We start from the raw sequence: 21,998 nt of genomic DNA on the forward strand, positions 1-21,998 counted from the left end.
AATGAATAATAATAATAATAATGCCTGGGACACACTCAACGCATGCTGGATGCTCCCCACACCTTAAGTTCAGTTGTGTCCATGCAGCCTCCTAGCTGCGAATGAAGTTATGGCGAATCAGAGTAGGAAGGGAGGTTAATGCAGAGGTCGAGTGCTGGCCTCCATGGTTACTCAGCTCCTGAGCTTTGCATGTAAGGGTTCATGATAGGTGAGAGTACGCTCCTTTCCCCCGGTGGCAGGAATGAGTTTAGTCTGGTAAGCTACAATGCCCCTGGATGCAAATGTTCGTTTCTTCTATCATGGCACCATGTGACTTCCTCCAGGGCCACCAAGGGGCCATGTTTTGTCCACGAGCTACTGAAGACTGTAAATGGGACTCTTGCACCCCCCACCCGGCATGTGTGTGATGTTCTGCCCCCCTGCACCCCCCGTCAATGTGCTGCATGTCAGCATGGCTCCCCCCACCTATTCATAATGTTCTTTTTTTTTCTTTAGCTACTGACACTGCCTCGTAGTAGGAAATGCTGATTCTGATGAACTAAACTCTTTAACACTCACTCTTCCTTCTTAGATTGAAAACATCACTAACCACCCCTTCCACTCCCTCCTTTATTTTTCTACAGCTGTGTGTTTGGATTGCCACGGTCTCTGGCAGGTCTACACAGACTTTTCACCAGGGTTTCTGCTCTAATTGCCTTTATTTCTAAGGATTCCCTGCACTGGCAGTCCCTAGGGTAGGGAATTAGCAGGAAGGGGCTGAGGAAGACAGCGATGTGTATCCGCCTGAATTCTGTGGGCAGGGACCGAGGGCTGCCGCTCTCTTTGAAACAGCCAGCTGCCCTAGGGTCACAGTAAGAGGGCCAAGACACCCCAGGAGCCTCATCTTTCTCAATAACGAATCTGATACCCATGAAATAGTGTCAAAGATGCACCAGTAATGCCCCTGGTGGCCTCGGAGGCAGGAGCCGAGCCGGTTGTTGGTGATAGCAGATATTCCTGACATACTTCCTCGGCCTGGGTTGGCCCCATAACCACAAGCCACACCTTTATGACCACATACTTTCTTTTTAGGATGATGAAACAAAGATAATTGATCAATCAACCTGTTGGTGTTTTCACGACACCCACCAGAAGGGAATTGGTATTTTTGTGGTTCAGTCTGTCAGAGCTCGTTTGTGGCTGTTAAACTTGTACTTTCTGACAACACCCGCCAGTCCGCCCCCTACACACAGTCACTTCCTAATTCCTAAGAAAACCGGTGCTGGAGAGGCTGTGTGGACCAGACGCCGTAGTGAGCTTGACCCCAGAGAGCGAAGTACCCTTGCTCTGTAAAAGCCAGGGCCCTGGCCATGCACATCCCCATTTACTCTGGATTCCCACCTTCCCTGGAGCCAGGGACTAGGACAGCACAGAACCAGGTCCCTCAGCACATGCAGACCCTTAATGCTAGAGAGGAAAGCTCAGGAGAGAAAGAACACTTCTCTCTAAAGGCCTGATTTGGGGGAGTCATACTTAAGACAAATCCATATCCGTCCTTGTACCATCGGGCTGTCCTTTGGGACTCAAAAGCCACTCCTCACCCCTAGAATAGCCACATAGGTTACCCGAAGAGGCGTCAGGGAGAGTTATGAGGATCGAGAATACCTGTAACATAGACTCCTGTAGGTTCATTTGGCATCTAGGGCTGAGAGTGCTGCTCAGGAAGGAGCACCCACGGTCAGGTCATCCTGAGTCCTGATTACCTAAGGCCGTTTTGCAGGTCCCCTAAGGACCAGTCCAACTTCTGCTCTCTGGATGGAAGGAACTGTAACCTTCCTGAGTGGAAAATACAGGATAGGCTCCATATTTGAATAGGTAGAGTGTCTGTTTTGGACTTTCTTAAACAAATAATAAAAAGGGTATACATAAGCTTCAAAATGCTTGTAGGAAAGACTCACAGGAAGGATATAAGAGTTAGGTTAAATGAAATCAGTATTTTCAATGCCAGACCATCCTCTTTGATGGTAAAAGTAAAAGATCTTCCTGCAAGCCCTACGTGTACCACTGGTTTATACTCAGACACCCGGAGGTCTGTGTGGATCCTTGTGGGAGAAAGCGAAGTGGGTAAACAGGTAACAGATGGATCCCTTCTCAGGGCTGCCCGTGTGGCAACCCAGCACTGCATCCAGAAGACAAAACTCTCCGTGCTTGGGCTTCTGTGAGCGAGATGCAGAATATTGTTTTCTTTCTAAAATTCACAAGCGTTCGATGCCCTGGGCTTGTTAGAATTGTTGTTGTGGAGTTTAGGTATCCAGCAATAGTTTTCTTTTTTTAATTTGTCAGAGTTTGCATGTGCTCACCAGAGAGAGAGGGAAAAAGAGGGGAAGGAAGGGAAAGTGAGAAAGCACTCCCCTGTAGGGAATGATCATGCTCTACTCTCCTCCACTTCTCCCTCATTTGGGGATTTCAGGCAGGCATGCGCACGTGCCCAGCGTGTTTTACAGGCTGTCAGATTCAGAACTTGAACCACGCGTCAGCCATGTAGAACCCAGCAGCCTGAGCCACCCTCCAGCAGTAGTGTTTCTGCCAGTGAGAAGGAAAGTATGAAGCTGGTTCATATTTAAGGGCACAGTAGCCCAGAAATGACAAAGAAAGAGCCTGTAAAGTACATGGCCAAAGACATACATGTCACTTACGACCTCTACAGGGGACCCTCACAGGGCCTGCCTTTGACGTAGCTGACTGCACGTGGCCTCTATGCTACGTCCTCTTTAGTTTCTTATGTTCATGATTTACGCTCTGCTAGAAAATACCAGAACTTCCCAATATCTCCTATGTGCTATTGGCAAGATTTATGTTTAAGTTACTGCTGTTTTAATCTTTACATAAAATATTGGGGAGGGGGGGAATTCGACTCATGGCTGAAGCTAAACTCAAAGGGTATAATTAACCCCGGGGGTTTTCTTGGAGCAAACCTGCCAATTGCTGCTGAATTGGAAACCAACATTTACAAATAATTACAATATTGGTTTTGCTGAAATTACCCATAATGACTTCAATCAGAGCAGCCATCTCAGAACACATTGCACATCGGGACCCTGGAAATCATTTCCTCTGCTAATGCATTAGTTCAATAAAGTGGGGAGCCTCCTGAATGCCAAGGGCTCCGTTTCTTCCACACCGGCCCTTCCTGGGTCAGGCATGGCTTTGTGCAGAGAGCTTAGGGAAGTTTCCTCAACCCCCATTTTTAATCTTTAAGAAAAAGAGCCAGCAGTAAACATTTGAGGATGAATAAGACAATCAATTAAACAGTTGCTCTTTCCAAGTCTTAATATACTTAGAGCAAGTTAGAGAGCCACAGAGTGGGTTAGAATCTCCATGTCAATTGAATATGATCTTCCTTTAGAAATATTTTCATAGGAAGAGTTATGTTTCTTTCCAAAGGCCCCACCACTTTTTAATCATAACTAGATTTTTTCTTTTCATTTGGCAAACAAAACCATGTTTTGTTGAAACTGTGATGTCTAATCAACTACCTGGTAGCTAGTGGATATTCAATATGCATTTGTTGAATGAATCATAGGTGAAGCACTTTAAATGATCTACCTAAATATTGTATATATAAAATTCTCTAAATTCTATGAGAAAGTAACACATGCAAACACATGTGAAAATAATACAGATAAAATAGTAAATTATAATATTCTAACTATAGAGGACTTAGAACTATGTTCTAAGTATACTACAGTTTTTAGTGCTTTAGAGATATGGGATTGTTGATCCTGGGGTGCATCTCCCTAAAACTAAGGGTCATATTATTTTTGTGTTTTCTTCCATAGTGTCATGAGAAGTAGCAAGGCTGTGGTCGGTAGAGTAGGGTGTCACAGTGATGGCAGAGTTGGAAGGGTTCTTCAAGAGCATTTGACCCAGTGCCTATATTTTGCAAATGAGGAGACTGAGGCAGTGTCTTGGAAAAAGCAATAGACACCCCCCCCAACCATACACACATGAAGCAGAAGAGTTAAGAGAAAGTGTTCTGTGATGTCAATTCAGCCTTAAAACCCCACATTTACAGCAGAATAGGGAACCAAACCGGGACATAAAGATTAGTAATCGAATTAGTAACCTTCCATAATGCCTTAGGGAAGGATGTGCTTCTCACCTGCTGGGTGTTGGAAGGGTCACCTTCGCTGCTTAATGAAAATCCCCTCCTTCCTATTCAACACAGAGACAGTGTCATGATGATGAATGCAGAAGTGTCATGATTAGTCTCATTTCCAGTCTAGGGTCGCCAACCACCCCAGTTTGCCTGGGGCTTCTCAGGACGTTGAACATCCAGTGCTAAAAAATAGACTATTCTAGGCTAACCAAGAAGAGTTGCTCACCCTAATCCAGTCAGACAATAGAATTTGTAAAATTCTGTGCCTTCTTCTATTTTATCAGTTTTGCTAAATCTACACAGAGCTCTTGCCCTACTCGAAGGTACACCCACTTTGAGCTGCTTTCCAATTTTAGTATATGTGCTGCCGAAGCGAGCACACTTTGAGCTGCTTTCAGCACTGGATATTGATAACAATGTAAACAACTGGATTATTGCCGAAGACTTAGAACAGTCCAATGAAATACACAAAGCTTACATAATTTGACATATCTAAACCATATCTAAATACTTTGCACTGGCTAGTTGGGGCCAGTGGCTAGTGATTTAAAAGTAGTACAAATCTGGGCCAGCATTTGGCATGATGGTTAAGGCCCTGAACTCTCCCATGGCCAACCACAGTCCGAGTCCTGGGCCTGGTGGCTTGAAAGTCATGCTGGGCATGTGTGCATGTGCCCAAAATCCTGGAGAGGAAAATGGAGGAGAAGAGACTGTGGCAGAGCCATCCCCCCTGGGGAGTGACTTTTCACTTTCCCTCTCTTTGTCTCTGTCTCTGTCTTTGGTGAGCACACCTTATAGCAAATCATATTAAAACAAAAACAAGTCTTTGCCAAAAGCCCATTTATTTTCTGTTTTTATTTTTTCTTTAATTGCTGATTACAAACGGTAAGCACAGCTTGTCCTAAATATTCCCTAGACACCAAGATTATTTAGTATCCATGCCGTAAGCTTTTACATGCCTCTGTGACTACTCCTGCCAAACCCAGATATGCACAAGGAATCTTGTTACAGTGAGAATCTACATTTCTTTTTATTATTATTATTAGTGGGCACATGTACTTACCAAAGAGAGACATATAAAGAGGGAAAAGATACTCCCTGATATGGTCATGCAACAATTCCTTCTCTACCATGTTTCCATAATGTTGGGATTTGGGGCATACACGTGTACCTGGTGTATTTTTTCAAGTCACCAGGTCCAGGATTAGAACCACAGCCATGAGGGATCTGGCTCCCTTAACCACTCGGCCACTGAGCTAGCCCAGAGAATCTTCACTTATGACAGACGATAAGCCTAGTCTGGCCACATGGTTACAGGTAGGGTTCACCATGAGCTTTGTCTCTCTAGTCCCCTCATATCAAAGGCACGCATTCCCCAGGCTGGCGAATGGGGAGGGTAGGCGAGACCCTGGTTTTGCCAGCTGTCTTCTCCTCAGTGAGCAGTGGTGCCGTGTTGGGTAATTGACTGGATGCAAGGCCTGTGACAAGCCTTCTCCTGGTTCTCTGTCAGTCCCATGTCTGTGATTCTGTTTTCCAGAGAGCAAGCCATGGTGATCCGCCCAGAAGTAGCTGCTTTATAGCCTGCCATGATTTTCCCTTGGAGCTCACAAATTAGGTACAAAGGTAGCTCCTTGCAGCTAGGGCAGGATTCCCAAGTATGTACACTCTTTTTTTTTTTTTTTTAAGGTTTTTGTCATCAGGCACGTGCGCTCATCAGAGACAGAAAGACAGTGACAGGGAAAGTGAGAAATCACCCCCACAGGGGGATGGCCACCCTGCAATCCCATCTCTTCTATTCTTCTCCTGAGATTTTGGACATGCACGCACATGCACCTGGTGTGAGTTTCAAGCCACCAAGTCTGGGACTTGAACCACAGTTGGTCATGTGGGAGTCCAGTTCCCTAACCATTACGCTGGCCCCATCAAGTATGTTCGATCTTCATTTTACTTTTTTTGTGTGTGGGGGGGGGGATGTGGTGTTTGCCACAGGGTGCGTGTGCTCGCTGGAGAGAGACAGATGGAAAGTAAGAAATCACCCCCCAGGCAGGATGGCCACTCCACAATCCCCTCTCCATTCTTCTCCCAGGATTTTGGGCACATGCATGCACCTAGCATGATTTTCAAACCGTGGTCAACCATGTGGGAGTCTGGTGCCTTAACTACCACACCACCTGCTGGCCCCCATTTTAACTGTTAAAGCAGATGTGCTCTCACCTCAGCTTTCAGCATATGCTAATGAAATGGTTTCTCTGAGAGTAAATCCGTGTCTAACTCACTGAAGAACCATCCCAGCCCCGGGAGTCTGTCAGCTCCACGTTCATCTTCCTGCTCCGCCTTGGATTCCCAGGGCGAAGAGCTGCCCGAGCTGCCTGTCTCCTGCAAATAAAGAGACTCCGCGTCTCTTTTTTCCATTGAGAAATGCTAAAGATTCTTCCCCCTCCTTTCACAGAGACAAACACTTTAACGATTGTTACTTAAAACATGAAAGTGCCGGGATTATCACTCACTCACCGGAGCCGTAAATGTGGTACTTACAGAAAACTTGCCTGTGGCTAACTGTGCTTTATTTAATCACATCTGGAAACTTGTTTTTATTAACGAATCTCAGTAATAAATTTTGATTCACCAAAAGGTAGTCACAAAAGTGCAGCATCATTCACTCCCGTTAGAGATCAGGCCCCCGGGTCCCTAGGGTGAGTGCCGCAACCCAAGGCAGGAAACTGCACTATTTGGGGAAAAGATTTTGTGGGAGTCACTTTTCTACTCAGGTGCTAGTATTTTCCCATATTTTGGGCTGTTCCTCCAGATGTGTCAGGTTTATGAAAATGAAACCTGCAGTTGTAAGAGCAGCCAAAAGGAAGTTCGAGTACCAGGGAGAGAGACAGTAAAAGGCCTGTGGTCCAAGTGGCACCTGGGTTGCCCTCTTAGGGAGGCTGTTTCCCAAACATCCCTGAAGGGCATTCTCCGCGTGGGCTAGCTCTGAGGCATCGACCTGAATTTCAAGTTTCATATTTATTGCTTTCTAACCATTTGAGTTTCTGAGAAAGCAAGAACAGTGTCCAGCCCCACCCCCTCCCATTCTGACGGATTGGGTTGCCATTCTGTGGACAAAGATTTCATGTGAATCAACTGGTTGTTTCAGGGGAACCCAGCGCACCCAAGCTCGAAGGGCAGATGGGAGAAGATGGAAACTCTATTAAGGTGAACCTGATCAAGCAGGATGACGGCGGCTCCCCCATCAGACACTACCTGGTCAAGTACCGAGCGGTGAGAGGCCTCTTCCCCGTCTCCCCCTGCCCTCCTGCCCAGCCCCCCTGCATACACCACCTTATCAGCACAATACCAGAGAAGCCCAGGTGGCGGGGAGGCGGGGGGGCAGGGCTTGCTCTGTGTCTAACAGGGTACTCATCAACCTGGTCAGGGCTTTAAATCCCAAATCCCAAATCCCAAGCTATTAGGCCATGTCCACACTGGAATCTTCCCTTTTCTTTTCTTTTTTTTTTACTTTTAATCACTGTACATTTTTATAGTGTACAACATGGATACGGTGCTTAGGGAACCATTTTAAAATCTTTAAGATGGTGTGGTGGCAACGAACTCGGACTATGACTGATTTTTCTATTTCTTGAGCTTTCCTTCAAAGATACTTTGCCGTTATCTAGTGCTTTTTGCAAATGTCTTACTAATATCAAATAATCACTACTTTTGATAAAGTGCATGTTATTATGGGCCAGGCACTGTGATCGCGGGCACCTCTGCACCAAGACCCAGCCAAATGGGTCTCACGATGCTCTCTGCCTAACCAGGATTTATGGCGATCGAAAGCTGCCTGGTCTCACAGCTAGGTGAGCCAGAGCTTGAATCCAGGTCTGTCTGGCAGACAGGATGGGGTTCGCACCCTGGCCCCTGGCTGCTTTCAGCTCCTAAAACAATGTCACCTTCCACCTGAGCTGTTAGAACCCTGCTAACAGCAAGCTTGCCTCCAAGCCTTTTCTTCTCAGTTCTCTCACCGCCCCCCTGAGATTTTCATCCTTCCACCTTTTATCCTTAGCGCCCAAACCAAGAATCACGCTCTCTCATTTTGGTTTTAAAACGACATTTATCCATTGCCAGCCACAACCAATTGCTGAGAGGTTTAGAGGCAGTATCTGAACGCTGGGAAGAGCCTCTTGCTAGAGTTTCTTAGTAGTAGAAAATAATGAGCCAGAGAGCAGTTTTCTTTCTTCAAACAGCCCGGATCAGGCAGGATGACGGCGGCTCCCCCATCAGACACTACCTGGTCAAGTACCGAGCGGTGAGAGGCCTCTTCCCCGTCTCCCCCTGCCCTCCTGCCCAGCCCCCCTGCATACACCACCTTATCAGCACAATACCAGAGAAGCCCAGGTGGCGGGGAGGCGGGGGGGCAGGGCTTGCTCTGTGTCTAACAGGGTACTCATCAACCTGGTCAGGGCTTTAAATCCCAAATCCCAAATCCCAAGCTATTAGGCCATGTCCACACTGGAATCTTCCCTTTTCTTTTCTTTTTTTTTTACTTTTAATCACTGTACATTTTTATAGTGTACAACATGGATACGGTGCTTAGGGAACCATTTTAAAATCTTTAAGATGGTGTGGTGGCAACGAACTCGGACTATGACTGATTTTTCTATTTCTTGAGCTTTCCTTCAAAGATACTTTGCCGTTATCTAGTGCTTTTTGCAAATGTCTTACTAATATCAAATAATCACTACTTTTGATAAAGTGCATGTTATTATGGGCCAGGCACTGTGATCGCGGGCACCTCTGCACCAAGACCCAGCCAAATGGGTCTCACGATGCTCTCTGCCTAACCAGGATTTATGGCGATCGAAAGCTGCCTGGTCTCACAGCTAGGTGAGCCAGAGCTTGAATCCAGGTCTGTCTGGCAGACAGGATGGGGTTCGCACCCTGGCCCCTGGCTGCTTTCAGCTCCTAAAACAATGTCACCTTCCACCTGAGCTGTTAGAACCCTGCTAACAGCAAGCTTGCCTCCAAGCCTTTTCTTCTCAGTTCTCTCACCGCCCCCCTGAGATTTTCATCCTTCCACCTTTTATCCTTAGCGCCCAAACCAAGAATCACGCTCTCTCATTTTGGTTTTAAAACGACATTTATCCATTGCCAGCCACAACCAATTGCTGAGAGGTTTAGAGGCAGTATCTGAACGCTGGGAAGAGCCTCTTGCTAGAGTTTCTTAGTAGTAGAAAATAATGAGCCAGAGAGCAGTTTTCTTTCTTCAAACAGCCCCACAGGGGGTTGGGGGGCGTTCAGGAAGTTGACTTACTCCCTCTATGCCTTGTGATCAGCACCCATCAAAGTGACATGCGGGGCTTTCACTGGTTAGGCTTCTAGAGAGCCAGCCCAGCCCAGAGCCCTACAGGCGCACGTCCCAGCTGGCGGGCAGGCCTGTCATCCACTCGGCTCTCTTTCCCACTTAATTTCTCAGCCAGTGTGAGTGGACGTAGTAGGAAAAGCCTCCGCTGGCTTCCCTGAGGCCCAGCCCAGAGATATCACTTAATGAGGGTCCTGGGGTTACCTCACTGCAGAGTGGGATGCAAGGACTGGGCAGGTGGCCATTACCCTGTTGGGAGAGGGTGACGTGGCAGGGTGGGATGCCTCTGGCCATTGCTACACTGATGTAGCCCGGTGCACAGATTTAGGTTTCAGAGTCAGACAGACATGGTATCCCATTCCAGCTTGATCACTCAGCAGCACATGGCCTGAACAGCAGATCACCCAATCTTCCAAACCCTGCATTTCTCCATCTGTAACAGGGGGACTAAACAGTTTACTGAACTGTAAAGATGAGTTACAATATCGGCAAAGAGTTGTAATACACAAAACGTGCTTGACACTTGGAAACCTTTATAAATGGCAACTATAATTACAGCTCAGATGCAGGCTCAGGCTAGAAAGATCTCTCATACAAGGCCACCTCAGATGTCACTTGCCAAAAGAGCCATTGTAGGTGTGGCAGGCAGGATTGCATTAAAGAGACAACTGGGGCAAAGCACCGAGATGTGTTAGATTTCCACAAGCTAAACTGTCCTTCCTCTTTCACTTCAAAAATGCAGTGTTTGCTAAATATTATTATTCTGTATTATTAATAGATATCATGTAACATGATATTTTCTTTGTTATATGTGGGTTTTGTATTCTGGCTTTTCTCTTTCGCAATGTTTGTCAGAGGAAAAAAAAAAAAAGAGAGAGAGAGAGTGAGAAAAGACAGCTCAGTTTCTTTGTTTTTAAATGAAAATGGGACCACATAGTGACAACCACACCACCTGACTTGCTGCATTGCCCAGGCTCCCGGTTAGATTGGAAAGAAACAACTACCCGCTTCGGGCATTTTCCAAACAGTCACAGGCCATGCTCTGAGCTCCAGAACCTTCCTCAAGGCATCGCCCTGGCTGGTACAAGCCATTTTGCCTGGGAAAACTGCCTTGCTCTAAGAGAACTCTTCACCCTCCTGCAGGCCTGTAGCAGCCGCGAGGCCCCCTTTCAGGCACCTGGCTAGCATGTCCTACTCGCATGTCATACAGCAAACACTTGTCAAGCCATGTTGTGTGCCTGGCCTGTACCTCAGGGCACACGCTGTGACGAGGTGGGCTGTGCGGTGGTGAGACCATCCAAAGTCTCACGTCAGAAAGTCTTAGGTTCTCCCACAGTTGTTTTTTAGGGAAATGGTCACCTCTGTCTGCGAGTTTATGACTTTATAAACTCCTACGTGGTGCAAGCTCCTGGGAGACGTGCAGGTTGTAACCAGAAGGAATCTCCAGAGAAGAAAAGGGGACACTCACAGCTGCAGCTTCATGCCTGTGCTTATGCCTGGGCCTTAATTATGCTGAGCTCAGCCAGGCTCTCCCTCAGTCCTCCGCACAACCCGGTGTCAGATCCGACGGCAGAATTTGCACTTAAGAAGCCTCAATCTCTCAGCTGCAGTGGCAGAGATGAGGCCGCGCTGCGTAGAATGGAAAACCTAGTTCACCTCCACAAGCCTTTGCTGAGCTCCCCACTATGAAAAGGAAAGATCACAGCTCTGGGCCCAGCAGACTTGGTTCCCACCTTGATAGCAGGTGTGGCTCTAGAGTAATCACCTGGCTTCTCTCTCTTCCCCATCATCACGGTTAGTTAGAGCCCAACAAAACCCCCCGCAAGCTTGTCACAGGGACACGATGAGAATGTGTGTCTGTAAAGCCTCTGCGCAGTGCCTGGCCCATAGTTGATGCTCAACAAATAATAGTTCTTTACTTTCACTAAAGCTGGCGTCTGTACAGTGTTCACCTCCCTGGGAGGTGGGTCACATGCGGAACTCTGAAATCGGACACGAAATCTATGAATTATTATTCTCGGTTGTCCATTTGTATATGTGCCCTGCATATACAAGCATAACCTAGGGGACCTGGTGACACTTGAGTCCCTGTGTGGCCTGCAGATGGTAAGACATCAAAGGGGTTGGCCCAGGGCCACACTGGCATCTGCTGCTATTTTTATTTGCAACCGCACAGGGTTGAAAGCCCAGCCTGTGTAATCCTTGGGATTTTTTCAGGCTCATAAAGAATAAAAACCGTGTCCTGTCATTGCTTCGGATTATTGTGATTCTGCACCAGCGGTCCTCGACTCCCTTCCATTCCGCCTCTTAGCTGGTCTTACCACTGTTCTTACCTAACACTCCCTGGTGTCTTGTGTCCTTTTTGCCAATTTCTCCCAGAAGCTGTCCTCCGAGTGGAAACCTGAGATCAGGCTCCCATCTGGCAGTGACCACGTCATGCTTAAATCCCTGGATTGGAATGCTGAGTACGAGGTCTACGTGGTGGCTGAGAACCAGCAAGGAAAATCCAAGGCCGCTCACTTTGTGTTCAGGACCTCGGCGCAGCCCACGGCCATCCCAGGTATGACCGCCTCTGCTCTCTGTTAGTTTTCCGCTTCGAATTAATGCACCAGTGCTGCACCTCCTAATGTGCCTGAACACCCCTGACAACTTGCTTGCTTACAGCCATCCTCATGATTGGTTGCCCATGCCGAGCTTAGTTTTGCCTTGTACCTATCTGTGCAGTGGGTTGAGATGTACTGGACCCCCAGGAAGGCTTGGCCAAGCATCCTGTGGAAGAGGTCCTGTCTCATTTGGCCTCGAGGGACTGATGCTAACCAGTCCCTGGGACCCCTCAGATGGGACAGGCCCAGCTCCAGCCTAGCCTTGGAAGCTGGTCGGATAAGGCTCCTTTACGGAGACCTTGTCTTCCATCTGCCATTTCATATCAGGACCACACTGTCTTTAAGCGCTTTCTCTCTGATGCTTGCTTTATCTGCACAACCATGGTCCAGATCCCTTCTCTGTGGTAACCCCAAGAGGAGGAAGAGACGTCACCCCCTTGGTCACAAACCCTCAGTTGAAACTAGATTAAACGGAACCACCTGGAGCAGCAAAGCGGAGGAACGAGATGCTGGAAAGCGCCATCAGTGAAAGGCAGTGTGATCTGCTGGCCACAGCCAGGGCAGCGGTTTTCCCAGGAGAGGCAGACTCCTCTCCAGGGATCCAGGACCCGCTCAAGTGTGTGAGTGAAGTGAGGGTTCTGCTTCCTGGCCCGGATGGCTAGTCTCCCCATTGATCAAAGTCCTCAGAACAGAGAGAGCTCTTTGGCATCACTCTCTGCTTTTCCAGAACAGCAAATGCCAAGCACAAGCAGGAGAGGTGGGCAGGGGATATACAGCTGCAGCCTGTGGGAGATAGCCCCGTATGCTCCCTGCCACGTTCAGGCATGGTAGGAAGATGGCCCTGGTCAGCCCCCCTCATGCCTGCACTGTCTGTAATGCTTGCTGGTCTCTCGGTTCAGTGAGTCATGATTGCTCCTCCCAGGGGAGACAGGCCAGAAAGGGCTGGATGTGCCAAAGTGGGCTAGTCAAGCAGCCGCAAGAGATCGGCATGTGGTTCCTGATGGTTGGTTGTGTGTGAATGCGTATGTCTGGGAGACATGTGGGGCCTCCAGAGAGTTGGCAGGTGAGTTCAAGCTGCAGGTACCCCCACCTTGCCAGGAAGGCTCCCTAGCACACGCTGGGGCAGGGGTCTCTCGTGGGCACTGGTCAGATCATTGGTGCTACAGGCACCCGGGTATGACTGCAGGAGATGTCCTGACAGGTGCGTAAAGGCTGTCTAAATTGAAATAGCTTCCTCTTCCTCTGTCCCTTCTTTCTGTTTCCTTTGGTCTGTTTTTCCGTGAAATTAGAAGTTCAAATCTGCCCAGCCTTTGGGACACCCAGGAGGTGGGAAGGTGAGGCTTGTGTAAGCCCTTTGTAGAAAGCCAGATTCCTCATGGTGGCTATTGCCTGGGGTGAGCCTGGATAGGCAGGTTGCTTGGCCATGTTGTGTTCACACGCCAGGTATGGTGGCGGCAGCAGCTTCTGGGGTTTGTGTGGCAGAGACCTTGTGCTCTGGAGTCATGCCTGCCAGAGATGCCCAAGTCCCCCCTGTAGATCTTGCAGGCACCCAATAAAACCAGAGAGGGTGGGAGGATTGCCCACCTTCTCTTGACGGCTCTGTGACCGTCCTTGTCTTAGAAGGTGAGGGCTCTGTGCTTGGTTGGACTTCGTATTGGGATTCAAGAATAAAACCTCTCTGAATTACAAGATGTGCATTTATGGTTGAGTTCTGTGGTCAGCAGGGTGTAGAAGGTGAGGGGTGCAGAGCTAGACTCTCTTCAGCGGGGGGCTTGCGCAATAGGAAGAGAAGCCTGCTTTACTCTGAAAAGGTAGCCCCGTGCACGGCGAGCACCTGGCAGTGCCGCAATCCAATGCATCTCCACCACCGCGTGCAGAAGTCTAGAGACTAGAAGACCATGCGCTCGCTGACTGTGGCTAAGGGGCTTCACCGTAGTCAAAGGTAACACTCTCCTAATCGAGCCCTTGTATTTTACTGTGGAGGCTTCCGTTCTCTCACTTTAATTTCATTTGCTCGCTGACTCCTAACCCCAAAATTAACCCTGCTGGGCTGCTTCTGGCTTTGCTAAGCTTCTGAACTGGCCTTATGGTATTGATACCGCACTGAACTCTTCTCTAACCTTTGTTGATTTAATTTACTAAGTTGAACTAACCTTTGATTCCTGCGTTTTCTATATTTGACCTAATTTTTGTTTCTTTTTATCTATTTTTTTTCTCTGTTTCTGTCTCTACCTTCTCTTTCCTTCTCCCCGTCCCTCCCCTTCCTGTGTCTGTCGTCACACTTGTCACCTTGGACGTCACTGGGACATCCCCACTGCCACCTTTGTTTTTAAACAACCACATTCTCTCTGGGGACTCATTGTTTGACATCTGCAGCAACCTTGGGAGGCAGCTCTGCGTCCTACACCTTTGTCTCATTGCTTTTCTCTGCCGTGACTCTTCTTTTGCTCTGTTAGAAACTCGAACACAACAATTAAATTTGCTTACAAGCCCAGTTCCTATGAAAATGATCAGTGCCCCCTTTGGAAGAGCTGGTCAGGACCACCATGGCCACAGACACCAAGCAAGCATTCTGTGTGGAAGAGGAAGGTCTTGCAATTGGACAAAGCTTTACGTCCAGACATTTTCCATGCCCAGATGCTTTCGTGCCACTTCATATGGAGTTTGCCCCTATTTAATGGCAGTAAAAAGCATTCAAGAGCTCTTTCTTTATTATTTTGAAAAGCATTATGCTAAGTTCACAGAGAAGTTTCCACTTACCTGCTACTTTTTGCCGTTTTTTGTTCAAACCTAAAATGATGTAGCAGAGGAAGAATCTTCAGTACCATTTAAAGCTGGCAGCAGAATCGTAAAAGTCACTACATGCCTCCCTCATTCTAACTCTGTGCCCTTCCTCTGCCTTCAATAAGTAGTTGGCTGTGCTTGCATTGAAGTATTTACGTGCCCACGTTCAGAAAGTCGGACCGCTGTGTTCACCTGAGCGGTGATGGGCAAATTAGATCCCCTGTTGAATCTGCCATGGAAGAAGTTGAGTTTGTTGGATATTCGGGGGGACTGAGAAACGTTCTGGGGGCCACTTTGGTCCTTGTATTGTAATCAGCACCTTACACCATCTGTGATCAAGGCCAACCCTGATGTGCCCAGCGCATGCCGGCTTTGAAGGTGCTTGTCTCCCAGTTGGGGTGATTTCCCTGTCTGCACGGAGTGAGCTGCAGATCAGCACAGAGCCTCCATGGCTTGGGGGACTGTGGTCCGACAGTGACCCACATAATCGCTCTAAGCATCTGTCCACCGGGCAGGGCAGACGCATCCACTGTGAAGCAGGCAGGGGTCCCACCTTCCTGGTGTGCGCCCAGAAGCTCGGAAGGGGCGGGACAGGCCGTTCCCAGTCTGCCCAACCCCTGGAGGGTCAATAACATGGGATCGAGTCAGCCTGTCAGTTCTTTCTGAAGGTCCCTGCCTCTCTCAGCCAGTTGATTCAGTGACATTTTTTTAAAACTTTAACGAAAAGCCAGGTGCTCCTGTCTGCTGCCAGGAGTTCACCCAGGAGAGGAAGTGGTGCATTTGTTAAGGTCGGACGCATAGAGACCCAGGGCTGAGTCCAGCCCATTATATCAGCCTGTGTGCTCGGGGACGGGCCTTCCACAGAATAAAAACTCCCCCCCTCCGTGTGCTCACATATCATTCTACATATCTCATCTCTGAGCTTCTCCATGGAAGTCTGATTTTTGTTCATTTTTGGTTTCTTTATATATAGTTTTTCTGTTGTTATTTTTCTAATGCTCACAAATTAGCCTTTCCCGTTGGGATTCCCAGTGGCCCCACACTGTGGTCTGTGGGCAGAATCGCCTGCTCTAGGACCTGTCAGTGTCCCCCGCTCAATGCAAACAACCAGAGGCTGCTTGCTGCTTGGCAGCTTGGGCCAGGGGGTGTCTCTTGCCCCTGCCACAAATCTCTCCCCCTGGAGTCCCTGCCCTCATGTCACACCAGGGCAGCAGAAGCAGGCACAGGGCAGAGCAGCAGGAAAGGAAGTGGCACCTCCGGGGCTTGGTGTAAGATCCTCAGGCCAGTTAGGAAGAGATACACAGTGAGCAAGGGGAGAACCCCCCCCTCTATCCTCCTGGCCCTTGTGATGGCCTTGGGCAGAAGTCACGTTCATTCACCCTGAGAAGTGACACCCCTGACAGCTCACTTGGTGTCAGGCCCACCCATAGGGGAAGTGCAGAGTCAGTGTCTGAAGGGACCCTTTAGAGATTCGGCCCTCAGTGTAGAAGGACCCGAATTAGCTCTCCCTGTCCCTTCCGCATATTTCAGGGCCTGCAGGCCTCAGCCGAAGCACCTTTGGCATCATTGCACTGGGCCCTTTTAGACAGGCCTGGGCTGGTGGTGGTACACCCTTTGGGAGACAGCATCAGCGCACACCCACTCCCACTGGACACTGAATCCCCAGGGAAGGCCGCAGCCCCCGGCCCCAGCAGGAGCCCATAAGCTGGCGGCCCTCAGAGATCCCTGCAGGAGTGAGCACTCCCCAGCTTACTCAGACGGCACTGCCTCCGCGCCCTGCATTAGTGCTGTCCACGCCGCACACGCCGTGGGGTGTCTCTGCTCATTTGGGGAGTATTTATACAGCAGGTTTGGATCACGTTTTTCTACTAATAAGAAGCTAACATTGTGTAGATAATCAGCGAGGCCTTACGAAGTTCACACCTTTGCATTATTAAAGGAAATAACAGTTCATGTGAACTCACCGGCGTGTTTTGGTTTTATTTGATAGCTGTGTGTCCAACAAAGTATCAAAACCTCTGTCCCTCCACCTCACATAGACCTGGATAACTGATGGCCTAGGGAGACATTTAAATTGTACCTCAACTTGGTAGTCTGGTGGATGGAGTTCTAATCAAAGGAAATACTCCCTCCCTAATGCAGAGCAATGTTTCATTCAGCTATGCTAAGAGCCGTTATGAGTCAGCACCACCTTGGAGTCCCCAGCAGGCAGTGAGAGGGGAAAGTGCCTTTGCAGAACTAGGGAGGGGGCCACTCGAGATGGGAGGACATTCTGAACCACCAGACACCCGATCCATAGTACACAGCCAGCAGCCTTGGCTGTCCCTAACAAAGGCTGCACAGAGTGAGCTTGTGGTAGGACTCTGAGAGACGGTGTTCCTTGGCAAACCATATTCTGTTTATAATCATACTTCGTCACTCACATCCCGCAAGCCCCTTAACTTATCCGGGAAGGAGCAAACAGACATGTGAAGGGTTGATGAGTGATCAAGACCCTCAGCTCAGTCGTTCTGATGGTCTGACAGTCATTTAGGGGGTTAGGGGATACTTGCGCTGCATTGAGGTCCCACTACTCAATGACTCAGGTCCAAACAGACATCAGTAAAATTGTAAGGCATAAGAAAGTCGGCGTGTGTGGTCTCAGTCTTGAGGCAAATCGGTTTCCTTTTTAGCACCAACCTCTTCCAAGCCAAGAACTCTCAGAAGACAGATATCCCCAACTTCATAACCTCTGACCTCAGAAGCTATGGCCAAATTGCTCCTAAGAAGCCTTTATTGTATGTGAGGCACATGGGGCAGCTGGTCAAGAGAGCACGGGGGAAGATCATGGCAAAGACAGAGCCCAGAAGGTTCTTCATTTTTCCTTTTGTAAAATGTTACGTAAGATGCAAAAAACAACCTGCATCCTTGCTAATTCTTGGACTAAATTACCATCCACCAAGAGGGAATGAATGCTGGCTTGCCTTTAATTCCCTTAGGTCTGTACCCGGGTTGTCCCTTATTCATCCTCACTTGCTCCACAAGTCACTCATTTGCTCTTAGCAGTGGTGGGCCACGTGGGCCCTTTTCCCTGGGGCTAGCCCTTGTCTTCTCTCTGTTAATCCAGTACATTGGTCCCGTCTATTTTCCCAAGGTCATGGGTTGAGATGGCACAGTTCTTCCTTAGGTGGTAGATCTTGGGATCGAGTTCATTATGATGCAGGGGAGGGAAGATCTAAGAACAGTGGTCCTTGCAAATCACATGGAGCACTTGTTCGAATCCTCACTCCTGAGCCTCCCACATCACCACCCCCTCACTTTAGCTGTTTGGATTCCATATAATTGGGAAGCCCCAATTCAAAATGTTTAGCAAAATACTCTAGGAATTCCACTGCAGGGAGAGAATTATTGAGTGAAAGGGCATAATTTTTTTTTCATGCAAAAATAAAATCAGAAGGATCAATGATTAAAAATTGGCCCTACCAAACATTTCCGTCTTCCAGGAAAAAGTGCTTTCAGTACTGTGCACCTGCTACGTAACAGAGTATGGAGGAGACGGGCACTAGGGAATCTGCAGTGTAGAACGTCCAACTTGGAATGGCAGGTCTTGTGGTTGGAGGACTTGAAGACAGCCTCTACCCAAAGCCTTTTCCATGGCAGGAACCTCATCCAGAGCATTATAACAAGCCTGCTGAAGACTTATCCAGCCTCAGGGCCAGGAGGTTGCATAGCGGTTAGGGTGCTGGACTTCCTCATGACCTACCATGGTCGAACCCCGGGTGCAGCAGCTTGAAACCCATGCCAGGCTTATGTGTGTGTGCGCGCTCAAAATCCCTTGGGAAGAATAGAGAAGGGATTGTGGCATGGCTATCCCCCTTGGGGACAATTTCTCACTTTCTCTCTGTCTGCCTCGGTCTCACCAATGAATACACATGCCCTGTGGCAAAACAAAAAAATCTCTCCAAAGAAAAAGACACTTGTTCAACCTCTGCTTGAATACCTCCAGCAGTAGGGAGCTCACCCACCAAGGCGGCTCACGCTGTCTCCATTAATCTTTACTCCTGCGAAGTTGCAGTAATCCCCTCCCAGCCCCCAGTAATTTCCCTCCACTGGTGTCATACAGAATAAGACTGCTTTTTCCTTCTTATGACAAACCTTTCAATATTTGGAAGCAGTGTTCTCTTCTCCAGGTTAAACACTCATTTATTTGTACAACAAATATTCACTGAACACCATCTATAGGTCAGGGTTGGCCTAGAAGCTGAGAAGCTGTGAGAGAGACAGCAACTCACTCGGGTGCTCCAGAAGAGTGAGTCAGATTCTGAGCATGTGGATGAGCAGAGATGGCAGGTGGCGGTAAGAAGCAGCTAAAACGGGGTAACGTAGACATGGGGTGCTGGTACCTCACTAGCTGAGAGCTCGGGAGTGGCCTCTGTGAGAAAGAGCCCTTGGAGCCAAGGCCTGAAGGACGACAAAGAGCCACACATGAGGCACTGGGGGATGGAGTGTCCTAGGCAAGGAGTCAGCCTGGCCTTGAGGCAGGAGTGGCTAGACGCTCGGACAGAACAGAGGCGACCTGGCTGCACACAGCTACCAGGGGTCTGCGCCGTGAGTGACGGAGGTCAGGGTGGGCTGAGTACACAGCACATGAAGGGCCTTTTAGACCATGGAAAGACTCTGAATGGTATAGCAGATGAGAGAAGAGACCACCGCCCTATTTTTGGGTTATGCCGCAGTTCAGTGTCGAGGTCCTCCCAGCCCTCCCCTCGAGCACGCTCAGGCCAGTCGCCCTCTGGTTGGATCTGACCAGCCCAGAGCAGAAGCTGTCCCAGCTGCCATCCCCTCATGCACACAGAGCAGCTTTCCAGGAATGTACTTTTCCTCTTTAAAGATATGATTAGTCCCAGGACCAACAGATGTCATAATGGTTATGTCACTGGACTCCTGTGTAGTTGACCGTGGTTTGAGTTCCAGATCTGGCAGCTTGAAATTCAGGCCAGATGTATATGCATGCATGCCCGAATAAATGGAGAAGGGATTGCGGTGTGGTCATCCCCCCTGGGAGGTGATTTCTTACTTTCTTTCTCTCTGTCTCTCTGTCTGTCTGTCTCTCTCATGAGTGAACATGCCATATAGCAAAAAATTTCCCTCTTAAAAAAAAAAAGAAAAGAAAAAAGTTTAGCAAGGTATGATTAGTCCCAGAAGACCATTGTATGTAAAGTAAATATAAATCTCAGAATGCAGAGTTAGTGCCATTGAGTCAAAAAATACAGACATTCCCCCATGACCATGACCAAAACATAATAATAATAACTTTGCTATTTCTTCAGGAAGTAAGCCCCTCATACCTATCAGGCACTGATTGCAGGAAGCTACAGTGTCAGAGTGGAGAGAAAATCCAGGGGTAAAAAACTAATAATAAAAGAAATAACTTTTTTTGAAAAAATAAGAAAAAGAAAACCCAGGGGTGAAGTTTCCTCCCCGTTTGAGGATCTGCAGATCAGGAAGGCCTGCATCTCTTTCTTTGCTTTTTGGGTGGAATGGGTCCACATGGGGAAGTGGAAGGCTGGCTTTTTTCTCATATAACCAACCAGAAATGCCTATTCATAGCCAACTGCTAAGAGGGGCATTGGCTGATGGCTGGGACAGTAACCAGTCCTGACACAAGATGACCAGGGCTGGGTCCGCCAAGCACAGAGTCCTTTGCCAGTCTGGGGCCTTCTGGAGGAACGGGTGGGAATCTTTCATGCAGTCTTCTTAAAACAGCCAGAGAGCCTAGGAAGAAAATCTGGGTAGCCAGACCACCATCCCAGAGGGGCCCTAAATGTCTGTAAGCTGGGGAATCCCCTCCAGCTCAACCCAGCTGCACCCGAATGCTAAGGAAGAAGTGGTGAGCGAGCCTCTCCTGTATGTGGGGCCAGTCATCCATACCTTGAACCAAAGTTTGAAGTAAGCACCAGCAGAGTGTGATCCCTACAGCAGGTGTGCCACAGTGGCTGGCAAGGACCCCTAGGCCACAGGGGAGTCCCCCCTACCCTGGAACATAGGCCACATGGAAAGAGAAGGATGTGTGGCCCATGCATGGTGTGGGTTATCCCAGGTTACATGTTCCTTCCGTCATCTGGCACCATCCGTGACTGCCAGGCCCCTGGGCCTGGCCTGGCACAAGCTGGGTTTAGCACTAGGTGGGGCAGGGCCTCGGGTAGAATCAGCCATGGCTCTGTTCCAATGCACAGACCTCGGTGACCTCGGGAGGCCCAGAGAGCACAGGGAGCTTCAGACAAGGTCTTGTGGTGGGGTGGGCAGGCAGGCTTGCCAGTTGTGGAACCATGTATCCTGAAGAGATCAGACAGGTCCCTGTGTTAGACTGGGGTCACTGTCTCCACCTTGGATTTCAGGCATAGCTCTGCCTGGCTTCTTACTTCCTGAGCAAAATCACTTGTCTCTCAGACACGGTGGGAACCACCAAGAGGTCGGCAGGTTCATTCCAGACAGCTAACGTCAGTCATGACCGTGCCCTGAGCCAGGTCCTTCTGGGACACGTCAATAGCTCAAGGCCCTGAAGGATTACAGACGGACACGCGGGGAGTAGGACGCAGGCCCGGTCATTCAGTGAGCCCAGCCAGAACCGGGGTCTGAGTGCTGCCGAAATGTGAGAATGTGTGTCCGTCTGGGCGGATGTTTGTCCTGTGTGAGTATGCGTGTCTGTGAGGTGTGAATCGCTGGGTGAGTCTGCTGGTTTTCCTGGAGTCCATTCCAAGCTTGCCTGAGCTCCCAGATGGTGAGTATTCCCAGTCCTTGCACCTTGCCCACCGGGCCTGGGGGCACCTCTGTTGTCTCCATAATCACGTGGGCTTTATTCATCTTCCAGGGGTGAGGGAGGGAGGGTAAACTATCAGCTCAGGGTGGGCAGGTAGGCTCCTTTGGAGTCATCCTAAGGGGGGAAGGAAGTGGACGAGAAAGCCCTGGGAATCTCTGCCAACCCACTTGAGACCCAGTCCCTAAGTGTTCCCATGAGCCACAGGCCAGCCTAAAACCAGCGACCCCTGCCTGCCTGCCCTGCAGAGCCTTTTGCTGCGGTCTAGCTGAGACATAGCAGTATCCTCCAACTGGCTGGCCGGACCCTGACTGCTGAACTGGGGTCATG

The 21,998-nt window shown here is 48.9% G+C and overlaps 1 protein-coding gene across 13 annotated transcripts in view; it reads left to right on the plus strand.

The window, feature by feature from the left end:
* The window catches only part of NCAM1 (neural cell adhesion molecule 1), a 361,501-nt gene that overhangs the window by 333,717 nt on the left and 5,786 nt on the right, over window positions 1-21,998 (plus strand). For 8 of the 13 annotated variants that reach the window (XM_027772882.1, XM_006151012.3, XM_006151014.3 and 5 more), the window contains 2 exons: window positions 7,281-7,405; window positions 11,865-12,045. In XM_027772882.1, the coding sequence (XP_027628683.1) occupies window positions 7,281-7,405; window positions 11,865-12,045 (306 nt within the window). Of the gene's footprint in view, window positions 1-7,280; window positions 7,406-11,864; window positions 12,046-14,464; window positions 16,824-21,998 lie in introns of those variants that run through there. The other 5 variants (XM_027772881.1, XM_014588817.2, XM_027772885.1 and 2 more) reach the window with 2 other exon arrangements.

This window comes from Tupaia chinensis, unplaced genomic scaffold (assembly GCF_000334495.1).
Source record: "Tupaia chinensis unplaced genomic scaffold, TupChi_1.0 Scaffold000311_2, whole genome shotgun sequence".
Lineage (NCBI taxonomy): Eukaryota > Metazoa > Chordata > Mammalia > Scandentia > Tupaiidae > Tupaia > Tupaia belangeri.